This window comes from Camellia sinensis, chromosome 7, assembly GCF_055761805.1.
Source record: "Camellia sinensis isolate YWXY chromosome 7, ASM5576180v1, whole genome shotgun sequence".
NCBI classification, from domain to species: domain Eukaryota; kingdom Viridiplantae; phylum Streptophyta; class Magnoliopsida; order Ericales; family Theaceae; genus Camellia; species Camellia sinensis.
Window position 1 is genome coordinate 190,266,642 of NC_138967.1, and position 20,702 is coordinate 190,287,343.

At 34.4% G+C, this 20,702-nt stretch overlaps 1 protein-coding gene across 1 annotated transcript; it reads left to right on the forward strand.

The window, feature by feature from the left end:
- Window positions 1–1,615: 1,615 nt before the first annotated feature.
- LOC114278043 (protein NLP6) lies at window positions 1,616–19,840 on the forward strand. Its single transcript, XM_028220017.2, has 5 exons — window positions 1,616–2,618; window positions 2,774–3,336; window positions 18,035–18,085; window positions 18,201–19,092; window positions 19,244–19,840. Exons 1-5 carry the CDS (start codon window positions 2,360–2,362, stop codon window positions 19,756–19,758), a joined length of 2,280 nt encoding a protein of 759 aa, XP_028075818.2. The 5' UTR covers window positions 1,616–2,359; the 3' UTR covers window positions 19,759–19,840.
- Window positions 19,841–20,702: the final 862 nt, after the last annotated feature.

Sequence of the window (20,702 nt, forward strand, 5' to 3'; positions counted from 1 at the left end):
AAGATACAAATTTGGGATTTATTGGTGCATGCCCGTACACCAATAAATTCCAAATTAATAACTTATAACTGTTTAGTCCTAAAAGTTTTCTTATAGACTGAAAGGTCCCATTACAATGTTTCAAACATCAGATTAATGTTTCGAACATTAGATTTCGAACATCAGATTAATGTTTCGAACATTAGATTAATGTGCAAATGAGACTAAATGGAGCATAAGAAAACTTTTAGGACTAAATGGTTTAACTTTTCAGAAACTTAGACTTATGGGTAAATTTTCCTCTTTTTGTTTTTGTTTTTATTTTTGTTTTTTTTTATTATTTGTTTTAGTGGCAATTTGAACCCAATAATAGAGATTAGAGAACTCGTTCAACTTGTAGTTTGAACGCAATAGTGGTTTGAAAATTATGTATAGGCGGGGCCCTCTTGTCCGGTTCAACTTGATATTAAAAAAAACAATGCTAGAGGGCCATAATTTTTGTGGCCACAATGGCTCAAAACTGTCAAAATAACGTCATTTAAAATGATATCGTTTTGACAATTTTGAGCCATTGTGATCACAAAAATTGTGATGCTCAAACATTTTTCTAAGAAAAAACATGATTGGGACTGGGAGGTAACTTTTTGGAGAAAAACTTTATTGTAATAATGAGATCAGCATTGACAATCGATATTGTTATTTAATTATAATCTATTATGTAAGTATAATATATACCTTATAATGTAGATGTGATAAGTTAGTGACATAAATTAGAAAAGTAGTTACATTTATATTATGAAATTTATTCTTTTATGCAGTATTTTATTATTAAATAATATCACTTGTGAATGCTAATTAATGTCACTGACAGATCTAAAGATTTAAAAATTGGTTAGAGGGGTTTCCTGGGCCAAGAAGACGAAACTAAACTCTCCTTGACACACACACAAAAACAAAAAATGACGGTGGTGATTTTCAATTTTTTTTAGATACATCAAAATTTATGACAGTGATTTGATGTTAATAACTTTGCCATATATGTCGGCAGAAGTTCTATGGTATCATGCTTGAGCAAAAGTTGCCAATTACCCATCATCAAAAGAAAATAAACAAATAATTAATTATGTTATTTGATTTGGGGCAATTTCACCTTGTATATCGTGTTGAATCATAATTTTCATGATACCAAATATATAGTTAGTTATCTTGTCATGAATTGTTTTGGCATTAGTTTGTCATAAATTAATTTAAAAATGGGATAGATAGATTTATTTGTTTTTTTTTTTTTAATTACATAGTTAATATATATTTTGTTTTCAAAACCTCAAAAAAAAAAAATACTTTTATAAAAAAAGAAGAGGATTTCCTCTAATTTAAATTTTAAACTAAAAAATATTATTTAACTCATAAAACCCATCACAAGTCCCATCGATTTTTTAATCAACCCAATACTTGAAAGTCATATAGAGAGGGGTATGGTGGTAAGCCTTTGGACCTGATTTGAAGCTTACTTAGAGCAGAGAGAGAACTCCTTGAACGTAGTTTGAACCCCATGTAAACGATAGATTTGTGTGACCATAAATGATAGTGCTGCTGGTGATGGAATGTTTAGTTTTAATTTTTTGGGTTCAGCTTCTTAAAAATTAAATTTTTTATTTTTAGTGAATATTTTTAAAATTTTAAATAATTTTTTTTTATTTTTTAGATACACTTTATTTAAATATATTTAAATAGTAAAATATTTATGAAAAATTATTTTCAAAAATTAATAAATACACAAAAATACGAAAAATATATTGAATTCTCAATTTTTTTTTTATATTTTTGGTATTTAGTAAATTTTTTTTTAAAAATTCACAAATATTATACTCTCTAAATGTATTTATATTAGGTGTATCTAAAAATTTTAAAAATTACTTAAAATATTAAAAAAATTCTGTGAAAACAAAAAAATATATATAAAAAACAAAAAAGTAAAATTTATTTAAAAATATTTTTTGAAAACCAAAACTAAAACTAAAACCAAGCGAACCTACGGTCAGCAAATAAGACAGTGCCCCGTGAGATAATTCATTCAGTGACTACCTAGAAAATTCCTTTGTTGGCTCTTTGCCCTATTTCTCTCACTTACCTTCTCTTCCTCCTCATCTCAACTCAACTATGGAACCCACCACCTCTTCTAACAGCTCCCCTCCTCTTCTCCAACCCTTTCCTCAGTAAAACCCATCTCTCTCATCCTGCTACCAAGATTAAATTTAGGGTTTGAGAGGCTGTTTCGATTTTTACACAGTTGAAAGAGACGAAATTGCAATGTTGCCTTGTGGTCTTGGTGAATGGCGGAAGAAGAATTTGACTGGTTTTGAGTTTTGCGGTACCGAACATGAGGGGAAGGGATAGGAAAACAATTATTTGGTTACGTGGCAATTTTATATTGGTTTACCGTAAAATTGGAGTTCACCGTGCGTCCGTGTATAACTTAATAGGGATGGAGAGAGAAGATCTCCCTCACGATTTCAAGGAATATGTGGACACTGAACTCAACTGGTTGCCATTGAAGTGCGTTGACAAAGTCGTTGGAGGGGTTTTCTGGAGCCGAGGAGACGACAAACCCCTACGTCCAGGGCCGACTGTTCCTGCCGGTGAGCGACTTCTATCTTTTTTATCTCCTCCTCCATTTATTTATTTTTCACCTCTGAATATATTTTGTTATTGATGCATTAATTTTTTAAGTCAATACAAATTCTGTGGTTTTGAAATCAGTTTTCCCTTCTGGAATTCGTTTGTTATTTATCAGATATTAATTTGGAGTTGAAAAAGAAGATCAGAGATGTGCTTTACAGCATTTTACAGCATTGGCTTGATTATGCGATACTGGTTCAATTTTGGGCACCCATAACAGAAGAGAGGCAGTCTTTTCTTACAACTCAAAACCAACCTTTCGCTCTAGTATCGGCTTATGTTTATAACGTTGTAAAATTCTTAGTTCCGGATCCACTTGATGTTTTGGGACTTTGTCAGTATAGGATGATATCTAAATATAATAAATTTGTCGTGGATTTAGATGGGGAGAGTTCAGAAGAACACTTTGGGCTTCCTGGCCGAGTGTTCAAGAATCAATTTCCCGAATCCACTCCCAACGTGGAGTGGTACTCTATCAAAGAGTATTCACAGCGCAACGATGCTCTACGTTGCGGAGTTAAACAATCTTTGGCTTTCCCAGTATTTGAACCTTCTACCCAAAGATGTGTTGGTGTACTTGAGGTGGTGACACAAACGGGACAGTCCACATATTCGTGTCTACTTTGGAACAACTATTTTGGCAACTATTTTGGCAACCAAATATATGAAGAATTTGAGGTTAGTCGCCCCCCCCCCCCCCCCCCCCCCCCCCACCAAAAAAAAAAAAAAAGGGACAAACTGGCATTTTCAATGTCTTGTTAAGTAAAGGCAAGTTTGACATGATTGAAAAAAGATAAAAAGTCAAAAAGTCACTATCTTATTTAAGTCATATCATCTTATTTAAGTCACATCACCTCTCTAACACATCAGTTCAAACCCAACCTATATTTCATAAAAAGTCAAAAAGTACACTTATTTAGTCTTCCCAAACTAGGCCTAAGCATATAAAACCGTCCTATGCACACGTTAAAAAAATAATTAAAAATGATTTTAAAATTACATAATAATATAAAATTTATTTAAAAAATATAGAAAAATAATTTATAATGAATTAAATCTTAAATATTTTATTAGAATATATATATATATATATATAATAAAATAGGACGGTTTTGAATCTTTAACATATTTTTATTCTACTAGAGTATTTGAATGACTCAGATCTGTTCAAATTATAAAATAATAGTTGAAATATATTTTTCAAAAAATATCCTACATGTACATTTTTTACTTTTCCACTTCTCTCTCTTACATTTTTCTTTTTTCTCACTCATCCTTCCATGATCCCATGATTCCACCTTCCTCTCTCTTTTATTTTTATTTTTTTTATTTTCTCCCATTTTTATTTTTCTCTCTATTTTTTTTTATTTTCTCCTTTTTGTTCACTTATTTTTATTCATATTATTTGGAAAAGTCTGCGATTCCAAAATTAAGAGTCAGATTTTACTATGTGTAGTGAATATTAAATTAATAAATTTTATAGTCTACAAATTAAATAAATTTGAATAATTAATTATTATTTTTAAATATATTGAATACTTGATAGACTTCATAAATTTAGACTTCATATGAATCTTCAACATCTATATAATAAAGCATGACAGTTTTTGAATCTTTAACATATTTTTGTCCTACTAGAATATTTGGATGGCTCAGATCTATTCAAATTATAAAACAATGACTGAGATATATTTTTTTTAAAATGTCCTACATGTACATTTTCTAATTTCCCGTTTCTCTCTCTTACTTTTTCATTTTCTCACACATCCTTCTATGATCCCATGATCCCACCTTTCTCCCTTTTTTCTTTTTATTCTTTTATTTTCTCCTGTTTTTATTTTTCTCTCAATTTGTTTATTTTTTTATTTTCTCCTTTTTGTTCAATATATTTTACATATATTTCTATACAATGAATGTATGCCCGTAATACACTAGGACATTATGGGCATACATTCAATTTCCATATAATTATATAAGCAAAATCAATATTGTATGTATGCCTGTAAAAATTGTATGTAGGCTAGGCACATCTATATATCTAGCTATATATTATATAAGTAAAAGCGAGTTTTCGTGAAGAGTTTTGTGAGAGTTTCAAAATTTTATAATAAATTTGTGATTTTATGAAATTAAAAAATAAATTTAAATAGTGTTGGGATTAATTACAATTATATTCTAATCCTAACATTATTTACACTGTGCCTTCAGGCACGGGTATACGCTAGTATATATATTGCAGTTGTTATATCATTAATTGTATATTTTAAGTTCACAGTAAGAAATAGATGTTATAATTTAATCAGTAAAGATGAAAAAAACAGAATAAATTAAGAAAATTATATTTATGATAAAATAAAAATAAATTTCGTTTTATAAATTTTTTAGTTTTAGTTTATTCTATGTTAAAGTTTGTCATAAAACTTAAACAGAAGTGCTAGGGACCCCCAGCTGGGGGCACCCCCAGCACCCCCAGCTCAACCCCATTGGCCAGTTTCCTTTTTTTTTTTTTTTTTTTCTTTCCTTCCAATCACCCAGTGCCACGTGGCACTGGGGTCACTGGGGGTCGGTTTTGGTGGGGGTCTGCCGCATTTTTCAAACTTAAAACATACATTTTAGAAATAAAATAATATATGTTTTGATAAAACCGTTAAAATTGGTTAAAATATCAACCAACTTACACAAAATTAATCAATTAAAACTTTTAAATTTTATTTTTTATTTTAAAATTTAAATTGTTTTCAACTTAAACATACAAAATACTACAATATTAAATAGGAGTACAGGTATACTTTATATAAGTGAAACAACTCACTTTTTCTTTCTTTTCCCGATATAGGATTGTGTAAAATAAAAGTTAACAATTGTTTGGGCAAGAAGTTTATTTCGAATCAAACAATATCAGCAGTTTAACCTTTAATTAGGTCAATCTTTAGTTTATTTCGAATCGATCAAATCTAACTAATATATTTTGATAAAACTGTTAAAATCACGGTTAAATCAGCGAATCAGTCAAACCGAAAATGGTTCACTGACCAACTTATACAAAGATTAATTAATTACAACTTTTAAATTTTATTTTAATTTTAAATTTTAGACTGTCTTGAACTGAAATATGCACAATATTAATTAGGATAATAAGGTTCACTTTATATAAGTAAAATAATTTACTTTTTCCTTCTTTTTTCAATGTGAGATTGTAAAATAAAAGTTAATAATTGTTTGGGTGGAACGTTTATTTCTAATCAAGAAATATCAGTTGTTTAATTTTTAATTAGGTCAATCCATAATTTATTTCGAATCAAACAAATTCAATCAATAAATTTTGATAAAATTGCTAAAATTGCGATTAAACTAGCGAATCAGTCAAACAAAAAACGATTTAGCCTAATTGGTTAGGTCAAAAGACCCACCAACTTATATAAAAATTAATTAATTAAAACTTTTAAATTTTATTTTAAAATTTAAACTATCTTGAATGGAAACAGGTACAACACTACAATATTAAATGAAAGTATAAGATTCACTTTATATGAGTAAAACAACTTAGTTTTTTCTTTGTCTCCTAATGTGGGATTATAAAATAAGTTATAGACTAATTACAATTATATTTTTATATGATTAGATGAAAGCTAGCCCATGGAGATTTTCTTAATTGTTTAAAATTAAAAAAATCAAGAAAATTAATATGAGATATTGAAATTCTTACGAGACTCCTCACTAAAAATCTCATTTTCCTTATATATTACTAGCAATCACATGGGCAATGCACAGGATTTTACAAAATCGATAATTATTAACAAAAATTGCTATTTGGCTGTATTCTCTAATATGGATTAAAAAAGAATAAAGAAAAAAAAGAGAGAGATTCAATTAATAGGAGATATTACATTAGTCACTCAGCCAAGTATAATAAATTAAAATAAAATTAAGTTTAATTTCCATTATATTCAGTTAGTGGTTAAATTTTTTTACATGCTATTTGGTTTTTTTTTTTCCCCTTTAATTTTATTTTGATTCACTAACATAAACAGGTTTGAAAATGTATTAAAATTGAACTGACAACCATAAAAAAGTAGAATTGTTTAATTCTTTTTTAAAAAAACCAAACATTTTTAATATGAGATCGCTTGCATTTGCTCATACTTTGAATCTACATAAAAAGACATTTTAAAAAAGAAGAAATTTGTGGTTTAGGTATCAAAAGAAATAGGTTCCTAAAAATTAATCTAATCATGAGTTTTTTTAATGATTAACTTTAAAGCATAAACCCATATTCAAATAAATTTTGGTACTCTCTTCACTTCTAATCTAAAATATGCATCCAAAAAAATTAAATGCAAATAGTCAATAAATGAGAGAGTCACAAATTAATAATAGTAACGCTTCAAAAAAAGAATGAAATTTCAATTAAATGACACATTATTAGTAAAAAAAAAAAGAGAAAGAAATAAAGAAAAATACAGATTGTAGGAAAAAAAAGAAAAAGAAACAAAAGCAAAAATAAAATTTAAAGAAGAATAAAATAATAATATCCATTTACATAAACTCTCTTTTCCACACATGTAAAAGCTCATGTAAGTACATATTTCAAATATAAAGTAATTTCAATTGAAAGAAAAAAAATACTTGTGACTTGACTTTAATACAAAAATTTTTAGGCACCGTGAAAGGGAGTTGAAAAGGGCTCAATCTTGATTGTGATTTTTTTTTTTTGGGCAAATTACCCACAAGTCCTTTTTGAAAAGTGTGTATTCTATTTAATCCTAAAACCTTTTAGATAGACTCAAAAGTCCTATACCCATTTATTTTCTCCTCTTTCCCTACACCTTGCTTCTTTTCTTTATCTCTATTTCTCTAATATTGGCGACGGCGACGATGACGATGACGATGACAACCACGTATTCCTTCTTCTCTTTCTCTTTCTCTTTCTAATCTACAGTCACCGGCAACCGATGACCACCAATAATTAGGGTTTACGGGCAACCACCGAGCACTAACTCATTGCTTTGTGCTTGCCAACGGCGAAAGAGATGAGGTTCCGACGATGAAGATGAATAGATCTACTTTAGATCTGGCTAGATCTAAATCAAAGAATAGTTGTCAGAGTACAAGCACCTATATATCTGTCTCTTTCCTTCAATCTCGTAGTTTTAATTTTTTTTCTGTACTACACACTTCTATTTTCCTATTATAACGGAGAAAATTTTCAAGTTTTGAACAAATTATTTTCGAGTTTTAATTACACGCGGTGAAAACTGTAAAATTTTACGGTTTCAGTTTTTTTTTTTTTTGTGCTGAAATGAATTATTCTTTAGAATTGTAAAATTTACAGTTTCATAATATATTTTTCAATTTAATTAATAATGATAAATACTTAATAGAATCATACTTTTAAACGGTAACATTTTATAGTTTCAAAACATGCTTTTCAATTTGATCAATATTAAAAATTATTTGCTTAAACTCTACAAAAATTGAAAATAACATATGTTTTTTTTCCATTGTTGTTGTTTGTTGTTCTTAAATTTTTTTCTTATTTGAATTTATCAATATTTAGCACATTTTGTAATGTTTTTTCACTTTAATCTCTTAGTTTATTCTTCTTCTTTTTTTCGGCAATATTCTAGACATTTCTGTAAATCTCAAGTGATATTCTTGACATCTAGCAAACATTCTAGATATTCCGATGATACTTTGGCGAATTCCTAGTGATATTCCAGCGACTTTCCGGTACTATTGAACATTCTAGCAAGTCTCTAATGACCGTGTAACGAAAGTTCGGCGGTAGTGGAATGTAGCAATGTCTTTAATTTTTTATTTGTTTTAAAATAAGATTTTTTTGTAACAATTAAAAATATATAGGACTAATTAGTGCAAATGTTTTATTTTGAGACTAGATGGATTTTGAATTTTGTGTATAGGACTTAGAATAATCCTTCGCATCTCGACAAAAATTTGGCCCGAGTGGCTTGAATCCTCAAAATGACGTCGTTTTGAGGATTTTTTTTTTTTTTTTTCTTTCTTTCCTTTCCTGTTATATCACTGAAACATAGGGAGAGAAGAGAAGAAGAGAAAGAGGAAGAGAGAGAGAGAAAGAGAGAAGAGGGAGGGGGAAGAGAGGAAGAGAGCACTGCCCGTCAATCGCCGCCGCCCGGCCTCCGATCTCTGATCTTTGCCTCCGATCTTTGAATTTTTTTTCAGAAATCTCTAATCTCTGAATTTTTTTTTCCATCGTTGATTTTGATATTTTTTTTCAGAGATATTTGATCTCTGATTTCTTTTTTTCCCATGATGATGATGTGTTGTTGATGATAATGTGTTGATTTAGATTTTTGATTTTTGGGTTAAATTTTTGGATTTTTGGGTTTGATTTTTGATCTTCAAAGTAGTGTTGTTTGTTGTTGATGATGATATGTTGTTGATGCTGGTGTTGTTTTTTGTTGTTGTTGATGATGATGATATGTGCTCCCTCTTCTCTCTTCCTCCTCCTCCTCCTCCTCCTCCTCCTCCTTCTGCTGCTGCTGCTACTGCTACTACTTCTTCTTCTTCTTCTTCTTCTTCTTCTTCATCTGCAGAGAAAAAAAAAAAAAAAAAAACACTCCCCAAAACGACGTCGTTTTGGATAGTCGAGCTACTTGGGTTAGATGAAATTCGAGCTACAAAACGAAACTGATGAGACTCATCAATAAGTTCTCCTTTTTTTTTTTTTCTTTTTAATCACTTGTTCATGGCTCCTTTTACAAACACTTGTTTTTATATTGAAGAGATTAAGTTTAGACAAAAAATATAAGAATTCTGTCATGTTCAAAATTTATGTGGATAATTAATTGATAATTTTAAATGATAAAATATTAAATTCAACTTGAAGATAAACTTTGAAAATATTAAGTTATATATGGATATTCTGCAACAATCAAGCTCAAATAAAAAAATTTAAAAAAAATTCAAATTAGATTTATTTAGATAGACATCAAAGATTTTTAAAATGTAAAATAACATATTAAGAGGCAAAATCTGTTTGGTTGTGATTTCAAATCATGATTCCACATCTTAATTCAAGTTTGATGTTTGGTTAGAGTTCTCAAATGATGTTTCCAAAACTTTACACAAAACACTCTGTCTCAGGCGCGGTTTTCGGAATTTTATTTTTCAAATTTCGCCTAACCGGTCGTCCCACCTGTTGACCGGAACAGTGCAATTTTTTTTTTTTTTTTTTTTACAATTTACATATGTTAAATTTTATAAATTCAAAAAAAATAGTTTCTGAATTAAAAATTTTTTTTATGTGTTTTAATAGAATTTTGAGTTGTATGTTTGGTTATGAATTGTAAGTTTTTATCAAACATCATATGTCACATCAAAGATTTTCCACTCAATTCAAAATACTTTTCAAAACTCTTTGCCAAACAAATTTTTTACACTCAAATCATAATTTTAAAACTCACAAACTTAAAATATAACTCATACTCTCAAATTATATTTACAAAATTCTATCAAACGCAACTAAATATTTTAACACAAGCCCGTATGGCTTGCAACACTTGAGTCTGGATCTTCTCCTTGATGTCTCCGTGGTGTTTTCTGCGGGGGATGGGTTAGATTAAGCCACGTTGCCCACTAACTCATGGACGGCTGAGATCTGTCTATTAAAAATAAAAATGAAAATAAAAAATTTCTCCCGTTTCCCCTATTTTCTTTTCTCAACTTTCGAATGTTTCAAAGCTGAGGGCACAGGGAGCAGAAGAGGAGGGCGACGGCGGCTGCCATTGCGAACCCGAATAGCTCCACATACCTAGTTGAGGGCAGAGCAGAACCATATTTCTTCACCGCAAGCGCTGCCTCCATTTCTCTTCTCTCTTCTCCCATGTTTCCTTTCTCTTCCCCCAATTCTCTCTCTTCAAATACTTTTCTTTCCGTGTCTCTTGCTGCTGCTGTTGGTGGTGGTAACATGAGTTCAAGGCCATGCATTTCAGACCATCTCCACTGCTCAACCGTCGTTATCTCCTGAGAATCTTGTGACATTACTTGCTTTATCTCTCTCTCTCAAACTCTGGGGCTCTGTTTTTATCTGTCTAGAATTGTTTTTTTTTTTGTTTTTTTTACACCGGTTTTGTTTTGATTGAATTCAATTGAACATGTCTTGGAGAGGAAAGAAAGGAAGAGGTTTTTGGTTCTTGCAATTTTATCTTAATTGGAGGATTTATATCTTGATCTAGTTTACAATCTTATCTAATTAATCAAAGCCAAACGAAATGTATTATTCACATCTCACTTTTTTTTTTTTAAATTTCTTCCTAAATTCATGAACCAAACACGACCTAAGTAAATCAAAAGACAAAAAGGAAGATTGTTTTTCCTCTCTTTCTTTTTTTCTTGTGTTTTTTATTATAACGAAACAAAAAGTGTGATTGTAAAGGAAAAAAAAGCGTGAATTTAATTAAAATATAAATATATTTTATTCACATTTTATATATTTTTTTCTTTTCTCTTTTCAAATGGCTCTCTAAATTTTTGAATCAATTTTTTTCTTCATTTTTCAACTCAATAAAATAAATTTTGTAATTTGAATCTCATCAATTCTTTCTCATTTTCTTTCTATTTCCCTTTCCATTTCTCTCATCAAGTCATTCAACCAAACAACGCCTAAGTGTGATTCAATTGTTTCCATTGTAGAGTTTCTTATATATATATATGCTTCGTTTTAATGGCAATATATATATATATATATATATATATATATTGTTAGTATATTATTGTATATTAGTGATGTTTGTATATTAGTGATTAGTATCTTTAGTATATTATGTACATCTAGTAGTGTTAGTCATAATTGTTAGTGTATCATTATGTCTAGCTTTCATAATGAGTGTTCCCCATTTGCTTTATGCTTTCGGTGCTAATTGGCACCCTATGTATCTTCTCCTCTCTATAAAAGAGAGTGCACATCTCCTTGTAATATACACAATAACATACATCAATCAATAATCAATCATAATACATACAATTTATTCTCTCTGTATTTCTCTCTTTATACATCAACTCTAATATGGTATCAGAGCTAGGTTAACAACCTAGTCATTCTGCTTCACCGGCGGGCGGCAGCATCGCCTTGGCCGCCCGCCGGACCTCTACACATACCTTCTCCCCCGCTGTTTTGATTCGGAGTTGGCGGAAGCTGTCACTCTCTCAGTTTCCAGATGAACCATCATCCAAGCTAAAGCATGATGAGCGTGGTCTTTTATCAATGGCAGCAGCAGCATCTCCCGAGACTCGATCTCCCTCTCTCTCTCAGGCCCTGATTCTTCTTCGTCAAGCAACCACCATGGCATAGAATGAGGAGCTTTCTCCATCTCAGCCACTGCCGTAGCCCCTCTCTCGGGCATGGGCTGTCTCTCTCGGCTCTCTCTCGGCTCTTATCTTGGTGGTTCTGTATCACACTCTCACCAGGGTCTATTCCCATCCTCTGAAGGAGAGACATAGAGGGCACGCTTGGGCCACAGCACCACATTCTGAACATAGACAAAGGTGCCGACACGGCAACACAACCACTGCCGACACGGCAACACAACCATTCGCCGCTGACAAACCTTGCAACTTGGTCCACTCGTCTCCACCACTCGGTCCAGGTCAATGTACGCCGACTCGGCGTCCTCCGCCTCTCCTCCGCCGGAGCATCCCATCTCCTCTCCCCACTCTCTCTCCATCTGCGGCCCCTCTCACTCCCCACAGCACCACATTCTGAACATAGACAAAGGTGCCGACACGGCAACACAACCACTGCCGACACGGCAACACAACCACTCGCCGCCGACAAACCTTGCAACTCGGTCCACTCGTCTCCACCACTCGGTCCAGGTCAATGTACGCCGACTCGGCGTCCTCCGCCTCTCCTCCGCCGGAGCATCCCATCTCCTCTCCCCACTCTCTCTCCATCCGCGGCCCCTCTCACTCCCTCGGTGATACCACCAACGGATACACTTCCCCTGGCTGTCACGACCCAAACCCGGCCCTATGGGTTTAGCACCGTAACTGGCCAGTAATTCGAGATTACCGAAGGCCTGCCTAACAGTAATCCAGTAAAACAGAGTACAGGGCCTGGCGGAAGCCAATACAGTAAATAAACAATGTCCAATGAGCTGTGACAGTCTACACATACAAGTACAATCATTCAGAACAGGGATCTAATCCCTAATAAACGGTACAGTAATAGTCTATACAGTCTATACAGTAAACAAAACAGTTACAGGGACAGACGGGGAATATTAAAACACCCCAAAGCCGAAGCTTGAACGGCTTAGAACCTCACAGTGAGGCACAGTGGTTGGCTGACAAAACAAAAGCTTGCCTGACGCTCCTAGCAGCGGTCCAGTGCCTGAACACCTACATATATATATGAGCAGTGAGCTAAAGCCCAGTGAATAACATAATGCGTAAAGAGGTTTAGGATGAATGTCTTTTCAAAATTTAAACAGTTCATTGATTCAGTATATCGGTCAGTCAGTTTGTGGCTCATATTGATGCCGTAACAGTCATTTAGAAATCATAGTAATCGTACGTGGCACATCCGTTAGCAGTACTAGTAGCAGTGTCAGTACAGCAGCAGTAACAGTAACAGTACAGTAGCAGTAACAGTAACAGTACAGTAGCAGTAGCAGTAACAGTAACAGTGCAGTAGCAGTACAGTAACAGTAACAGTAACAGTGCAGTAGCAGTACAGTAACAGTAACAGTGCAGTAGCAGTACAGTAACAGTAACAGTGCGGTAGCAGTAACAGTAACAGTAACAGTACAAGCAGTACAGTAACAGTAACAGTACAGTAACAGTAACAGTGCAGTAGCAGTACAATAACAGTAACAGTGCAGTAGCATTTCAGAAAACAGTACAGTTCTTATGGATTCAAGAGGTGTCTCGCACAGACTCTAGAGGTGGCTCACTCTGTAGCACTTAGTTCCGTGCAGCACTTTGCTCCAAGTTTCATAGATTATAACAGTCATATGTGGTACATCCAATAGCTAAACAGTACAGTAGGTCTTAACAGACCAGGTCTTAATAGACCAAACAGTGAATGATGGCCATCATATCAGTAAACAATAGTGGTTCCAACATGGGAACCGACAGAGATCTCTGTAACAGTAACAGTAAGCAGTAGTTGCTAAGGATGCCACAATACAGTTCAGAATATAGGTCATACATTCATTCATTCAGTTAACAATAACAGTTCAGAAACAGTTTAGTTTAATTGTTCAGAAGATAATCATTTTGAACATATCTTTACACAAATGTTACTCACAGAGTTCTGGGCTATAGTAAGCTAGAGCGTCTCCTCGGAAGTCAACCCTACACAGTCAACAGATCGAACACACACTAAGCTACACAGTTGGGAAAGATAATAACTTAATCCCTAATTTGCCTTGGTGTGTTCTACATCTTTATCCTCATTAAGATGCCTTAAACTAGGCCTAAGAATGCCTAGGATGGGATGAGGATGCAAAAATACACTTAGAAAACATTTTGCAAAGTTTGCTGAAAATAGGAACCTCGCTCGAGCGAGACTTTCTTCGCTCGAGCGGGCTTCCAAAATCAAAGGCTTCGCTCGAGCGAGGAATCCTTCGCTCGAGCGGTCTGTCGAAACAGTAAAAATACTGGATGCTGTGATTTTACGCGCGATGGTCGCTCGATGGTCGCTCGAGCGGAGCCCTGGACAAAGATGCTCGCTCGAGCGGGGAACCATTCGCTCGAGCGAGGAAGCCAAATCTGGAATTTCCAGATTTGCCTCCCAAGCTCAAACCAAGCATTCAACCACTCCAAACTCGACCTCTTGGGCCCAAATTCTGGAAAACATAACTAAATTCAATGTATGACAAGTTTCAAAGCTCAATTTATGAATTCAAGCCCCAAAGGTGAGTCAATTAAAACCATATTCAAACCCATTTTCAAGAATATGAAGAACATGCAAACATGCATGGATTCAAACCAAATTCAACCTTCAAAGCTTGTTCAAATGGACTCATTTCTTCAAGAACATGATGAATTCATGGAGTATGACCAAAAGATGGACATGCATGTGAGGAAACATGGACTTACAACCTCAAAACTTCAATATATGTACATGCATGCAACAATTAAGCTTCAATTCAACAACAATGAACCAATTCATGACTTAGTTCTACAATGAAGCATGAATCATGCAAGAACTAGCTCAATGACATCATTAAGATGATGAATGATCTACCTTAGGTGTAGGATTAGAAGTGAGGGAGCTCAAATTAGTAATCAACCTTCAATTCTTCAAGTAATTCTAGCCAATTCACAATGAAGCAAGTTGAACTCAACTCTTCTAGCTCCTCTCTCTCTCTCTAAGGTCAGCTAGAGCACAAGGAATGGGCTGAGGAAAATGTTTTTGGCTCAAGTATAATGAGCTCAAGGTATAGAGGTAGTGGCCCACTCAAGGGCAAAACGGTAATTAAGTCCAACTCTTTAATTGGCTTATTTTAATCTAATTTAATCATACCTAATCAGTTTTCAAATAATTATACCATAAAATCACATTAATTATGAGGATCATAAAACACTAATCAATTCCGGATTCGGCCGCCGATAAGGCCTTCAATTAGCAGTTTAAACATATAAGCATGAACAGATAATCATACAGTCAAACAGATAGAATGCAATTTAACTAACATATATTCAATCAATTCGGTTTCCAATTTCAGTCAGTCAGTTCAGTACTTTTACCAGTCCAATTATCAGTCATAATCAATTCAGTTTAACGGTAATCAGTGTTTATCGGTAAACAGTAACGAGGGTTGTTACACTGGCCCTCATTTTTAATCCATGAACTGATCTGAGGCAATCAAGACACCCCATCTCTCTCTCTCTTCCTTTTGGCAGAATTGAATACCCACTCTCTCATATTTTATTAAACTATCACCATACACCCACCTCAATTTGTTTTTTTTTTTTTTTTTTTTCAACAAAAAAAAAATATATATATATATATATATCTTTGTTTAACAGCTGGCACCCCATTGTGTTAGTTTGCAGACACCATTACCTTTTTCTCTTCAGGAAAGAGAGCACTTTATTATATCAACTTTTCCATTCTAAAATATTCTCCGCCCAAAACCATCATCACATTTTCTACCGCCCACACATTCTTTATCTTATATATATATATACATATTTTCTTTTTCTTCTTTCCACCGTCCAACTTTTTATCTTTTATTCACAAAACAAACAAAAACCTTCTATTCATTCCCTCTACTTTTTGTGCTCGGTCTTGTATCTTCAAGCTATTCGGATTTGCACAATACACTCATTTTATTCATCTCGGGACTTCGCTCTGATCACAATTTTACAGACAAAAAAAAAAACAAAAAACAAAAAACAAAACAAAACAACACAAAAAAAAAAAAAAAAAAAAAAAAAAAAAAAAAACCAAACCAAACCAAAACACACAAACCAACCACACCCACAGGCGGGCTTTTTTCTTTCCCTTCTCTACTCTGCCGCCGGCCTCTTCTTCTTGCCTCCGTCCTGGGCGGCCCTTGACGGTATTGCATCCGTGTTTCCCCCTCCACTGGGCACGATCACTACTCCCTGCTCCTCCACTGCAGCATATGGCGGACCTCCAAATCGGAACATCACGGTGGCCTTCCGTTTCAGCTCCTTGTTTTCCGCCTTTAGCACACTTATCTCTGCTCGCGCATCCTTATACATGCGCTGGAGCAGAGCCAGTTGGGCGTTTAACTGCTGCACCTCATTTGTCCTACTCTGCAGCCGGTGCGACAAGTTTGTGACCGCTGTCATGCTCTCCACACATGACTTCAAAGTATACTGATTAGCCTCCACATCCGTTTGCACTGCCATTTTTTGCTCCACCGACTGCATCGGAAAGTTCAACGGAGCAAACCCAGTGGTGTTTGGTTGAGGTTCACGGGACACCGCACCAGTTATCTCTCTTGTGGACTCGTTGAGGTCGGGAAAGAGAGTAAGCAAAGGGCAGGACGAAGAGGCCATTTTCTGGGCAACAGAGTGTTACAGAGTCTCTCTCTCAGAAAAAGGAAGAGTTTTTCAGAGGATTTTAGCAGGTTTTTTTTGCCTCAGCCTCCGCCTCCGTCTTGATTTAAATAGCCAGGGCCGATCCGCGCATCGCGCGCCACTTGCCGACAGACGACAAAACGGGCGCGCAAGCCAAGGCGCTCACGTGCCTCGCCATCATGTCCGGCACACCTTTTGAGGGCGCGACTTTTGAGGGCTCGATGTATATATACATGTATATCTTTTGGGCAGCCTATCTACACACTCATACAGTGTCTTCTACAACGGTCAACTTTCTCACTCCCTTTGTTTCAACCTCAAATAGGTTTCTATCTTCACACCTATTTGAGTTTGAGGGGGGGTTATACATATATCATGTATCATGGTGAGCATGGTTACACACTATGGGAACCACCCAAGCCACCCCATGGCGCACTCCCTAAGTCGCCCCCTTGGTGCACCACCACAAGCTTCTACAACGGTCCGACATGACCCCATAAACTGTCTTCTACATCGGTCCGACATGACCCCATAAACTGTCTTCTACATCGGTCTAACACGACCACACAGTGTCTGCTACATCGGTCCGTCATGACCTCGTAAACTGTCCCGACATTGATTCCGGTCAGCTTCTACAACGGTCCGTCATGACCTCGTAAACTGTCCCGACATTGATTCCGGTCAGCTTCTACATCGGTCCGGCATGACCCCGTAAACTGTCCCGACATTGATTCCGGTCAGCTTCTACAACGGTCCGGCATGACCTCATAAACTGTCCCAACATTGATTCCGGTTAGCTCCTACAACGGTCTGACACAACCATACAGTGTCTTCACCAACGGTTTGACACGACCATACAGTGTCTCCTATCCTATTTTATTTTCTTTTATCAGTTTACTTTCCTGTTTTGTTACTCTCTCCAAACTCAAGTTGGTTAGTACCTATCCTCCTTGAGTTTGAGGGGGGCTGTTAGTATATTATTGTATATTAGTGATGTTTGTATATTAGTGATTAGTATCTTTAGTATATTATGTACATCTAGTAGTGTTAGTCATAATTGTTAGTGTATCATTATGTCTAGCTTTCATAATGAGTGTTCCCCATTTGCTTTATGCTTTCGGTGCTAATTGGCACCCTATGTATCTTCTCCTCTCTATAAAAGAGAGTGCACATCTCCTTGTAATATACACAATAACATACATCAATCAATAATCAATCATAATACATACAATTTATTCTCTCTGTATTTCTCTCTTTATACATCAACTCTAATATATATATTCTACATTTCAAAGCTTATAAGATTCCTTAGTTGCATCTTTTCATTCCCATGCAGGTGGTAGGTCTGAAAAGTTCAGTTGCACTTGAACACAAGTGCATGGAATTAGTAAGTTGCAAACTTTAATGCAATGTCAAATTTGATATTTGATTCATTCTTAAATTAATATGGCGAGGAATATGTTCTAACAAATTACCTGGATGTGACAATATTTTCGAACTAGGATGTGGACAAAAATGAAGCTCGTAAAATTGCCTTGGATGAAATGAAGAATGTGTTGAAAATAGTATGTGAAGACCATGATTTACCTTTAGTTCAGATATGGATCCCGTGTAGGATAGGCTGGCCATGCAGGGATCTGGTTGATGGTGGCATCCTTGGTGTAAGTTGTCAGAACATTAAATATGAATACTACTCTGAATTTAGAATGGTCAATAATGTGCATCGCATAAAGGAAGGGACGGGGGTTGTAGGGAGAGCACTTTTGTCCACTAATTTGGTATTCTGCAGGGATGTAACTCAACTTAGCATAACTGAGTACCCCATGGCACACTATGCACGAGATGTTGGATTAAGTGGTTGCTTTGCAATATGCTTGCAAAGTAGTTGCACTGGAAATGATGATTATGTGCTAGAGATCTTTATGCCAGTGAGCAACAGAGCCAGTGAAAACCCCCCTCCCTCATTGTGGGGAATATTGGAAACAATGAGGATAAATTTCCGAACTTTTAGGGCTGCTTCTGGGGTAGAACTTGGGAAAGAATTATGTATTGAAAGAATTGATTTTCAAAATGGTGGGAAACTTGATTTAGTTCAAATGCCCCAAACTATTATATCTTTGCCCCTGTTGGAACCCTTACAATGTGGGGGAGAGATAACGCAAGTGGATTCATCAAATCAACAATTACTGAATGCCATAAATAATGGAAGTAGTGTTGTCAATGTTGTTGGTACAGAAGGTAACAACACTGCTTGGACTAGTCCACAAGAAAAAGGCACAGTGAAGACATCAGAAAGAAAAGGCAATAAACCTGGAGTTAAAATTAAAATTCCTAAAGAGGATATCTTACAAACTTCAGGAATGAGCACTGATGATGCTGCAAAAAAATTCAACGGTATGCTTGCACTTTCATAAATTAATATGTAATGTTGCTTTATGATCTTGGTAGTTATTTCATTTCAAACTTTTCTGATAAAGAATATATAGAGCTTTTTGCATAAAAAAGTAGAATGTAAGTTCTCTGATTTGGATTCTTCTTTTTGCAGTTAGCAAATCTACGTTAAAGCGTATATGTAGGGGTTATGGTATTGAGAGGTGGCCACCTCGCAAGATAAACAAGGCTGGTTGCTCTCAACTCTATGAATCTGCCTCGTGTCTTAGCTCTGATCATCTGCCTTCTACTCAATCCGCTGCTAGTATTGTTCACACCGAGCCGCATGATACAATGATGCAAGATGCGAATCTTGTGACTATCAAAGTAAAATATGCAGAAGATAATGCAATTTTGTTTCATCTGTCTTTGTCTTCGAGTCTCAGCAAGTTGCAACAAGAAGTGGCTAAGAGGCTAAACCTAGAGACTGGAAGTTATAATGTCAAGTATAAAGATGAGGTGGGTGATTCAATTTTAATAGCTTGCGATGTGGACTTGCAATATTATATGGGCCATTCTAGATCGCTGGGAAGAAGTCCTATTGTGGTATTGCTTGAGCAAAAGTTGCCAATTCCTGATCATCAAAAGAAGAAAAAAGAAAGAAAGAAAAAGTTGCCAATTACCCACTGAACTAATTGAATCTTGCTAAATAAGCACTTCCTCTGAAACTGCCTTAGCTTTAATTAAAGAGATTTTACATTTTGTGTCGTTATTGTGGCATTTCTACTATTCATTCGCAAATTTACTTGGAGATGTGCATTTATCCCACTGGTTGTCATCACTCTCCTTACGTTGTTTTTGGTTGGGAGATTTAGGAAGGAATTTAGAAATGGAAAAGAAAAAAATATGTGAAATTAGGTGAAATGTATGTATATTTTATTCACATTTCACTTATTTTTTCTTTTTTCCTTTTCAAATCCCTTCCCAAACACAGCGGTAGGAGGATATTTTTTTTCCCAAGAATTTGATGGTAATGTTTCCCCAAAGATCAGTACTAACTATTTGAAGTTTGTTTATTTTTATTTTGGCTAAGGTTTGTTTCCAATCGACAACAGATTGGACAGGCTCAATCCAAATTAGGGGTGTGCACAAGATCGGTGGCTTGTCCAACCAATGTTGATCATATTAAAAGGAAAGTTGGTGTAATTATGTTGAAATTATAGAATTTGTTATATTTTTTTTAACTCAAGGAAATTTTAATGTAATTTACCCATAATAATATGGTATGGAGTTTTTTTGCTTTGTTAAATAAAAAAGGAAAAAAACAAGAGTGGATATATACACACAAAATTGTACAAAAATGCCTACATAATGAATTGGCAAAAGTGTGTCCATTTATTTTAAAGTAAAAGACCCGTTAAAATGATTTACAATTTAAAAAAAAAATGGCACTATGATGTTATTACAGATTAGGTGTGATTTTTAAAAATAGTTACTTATTCCTGATAAAGTTTATAATTTTAATAATTAAAATTTATAGTCAATGTGATTTTTTTTTTTTTTCAACTATCACACTGTTGGTTGTTTCCTCATGATTTTATGTATAATTTTTTTTTTAATGTACAAATCATTTT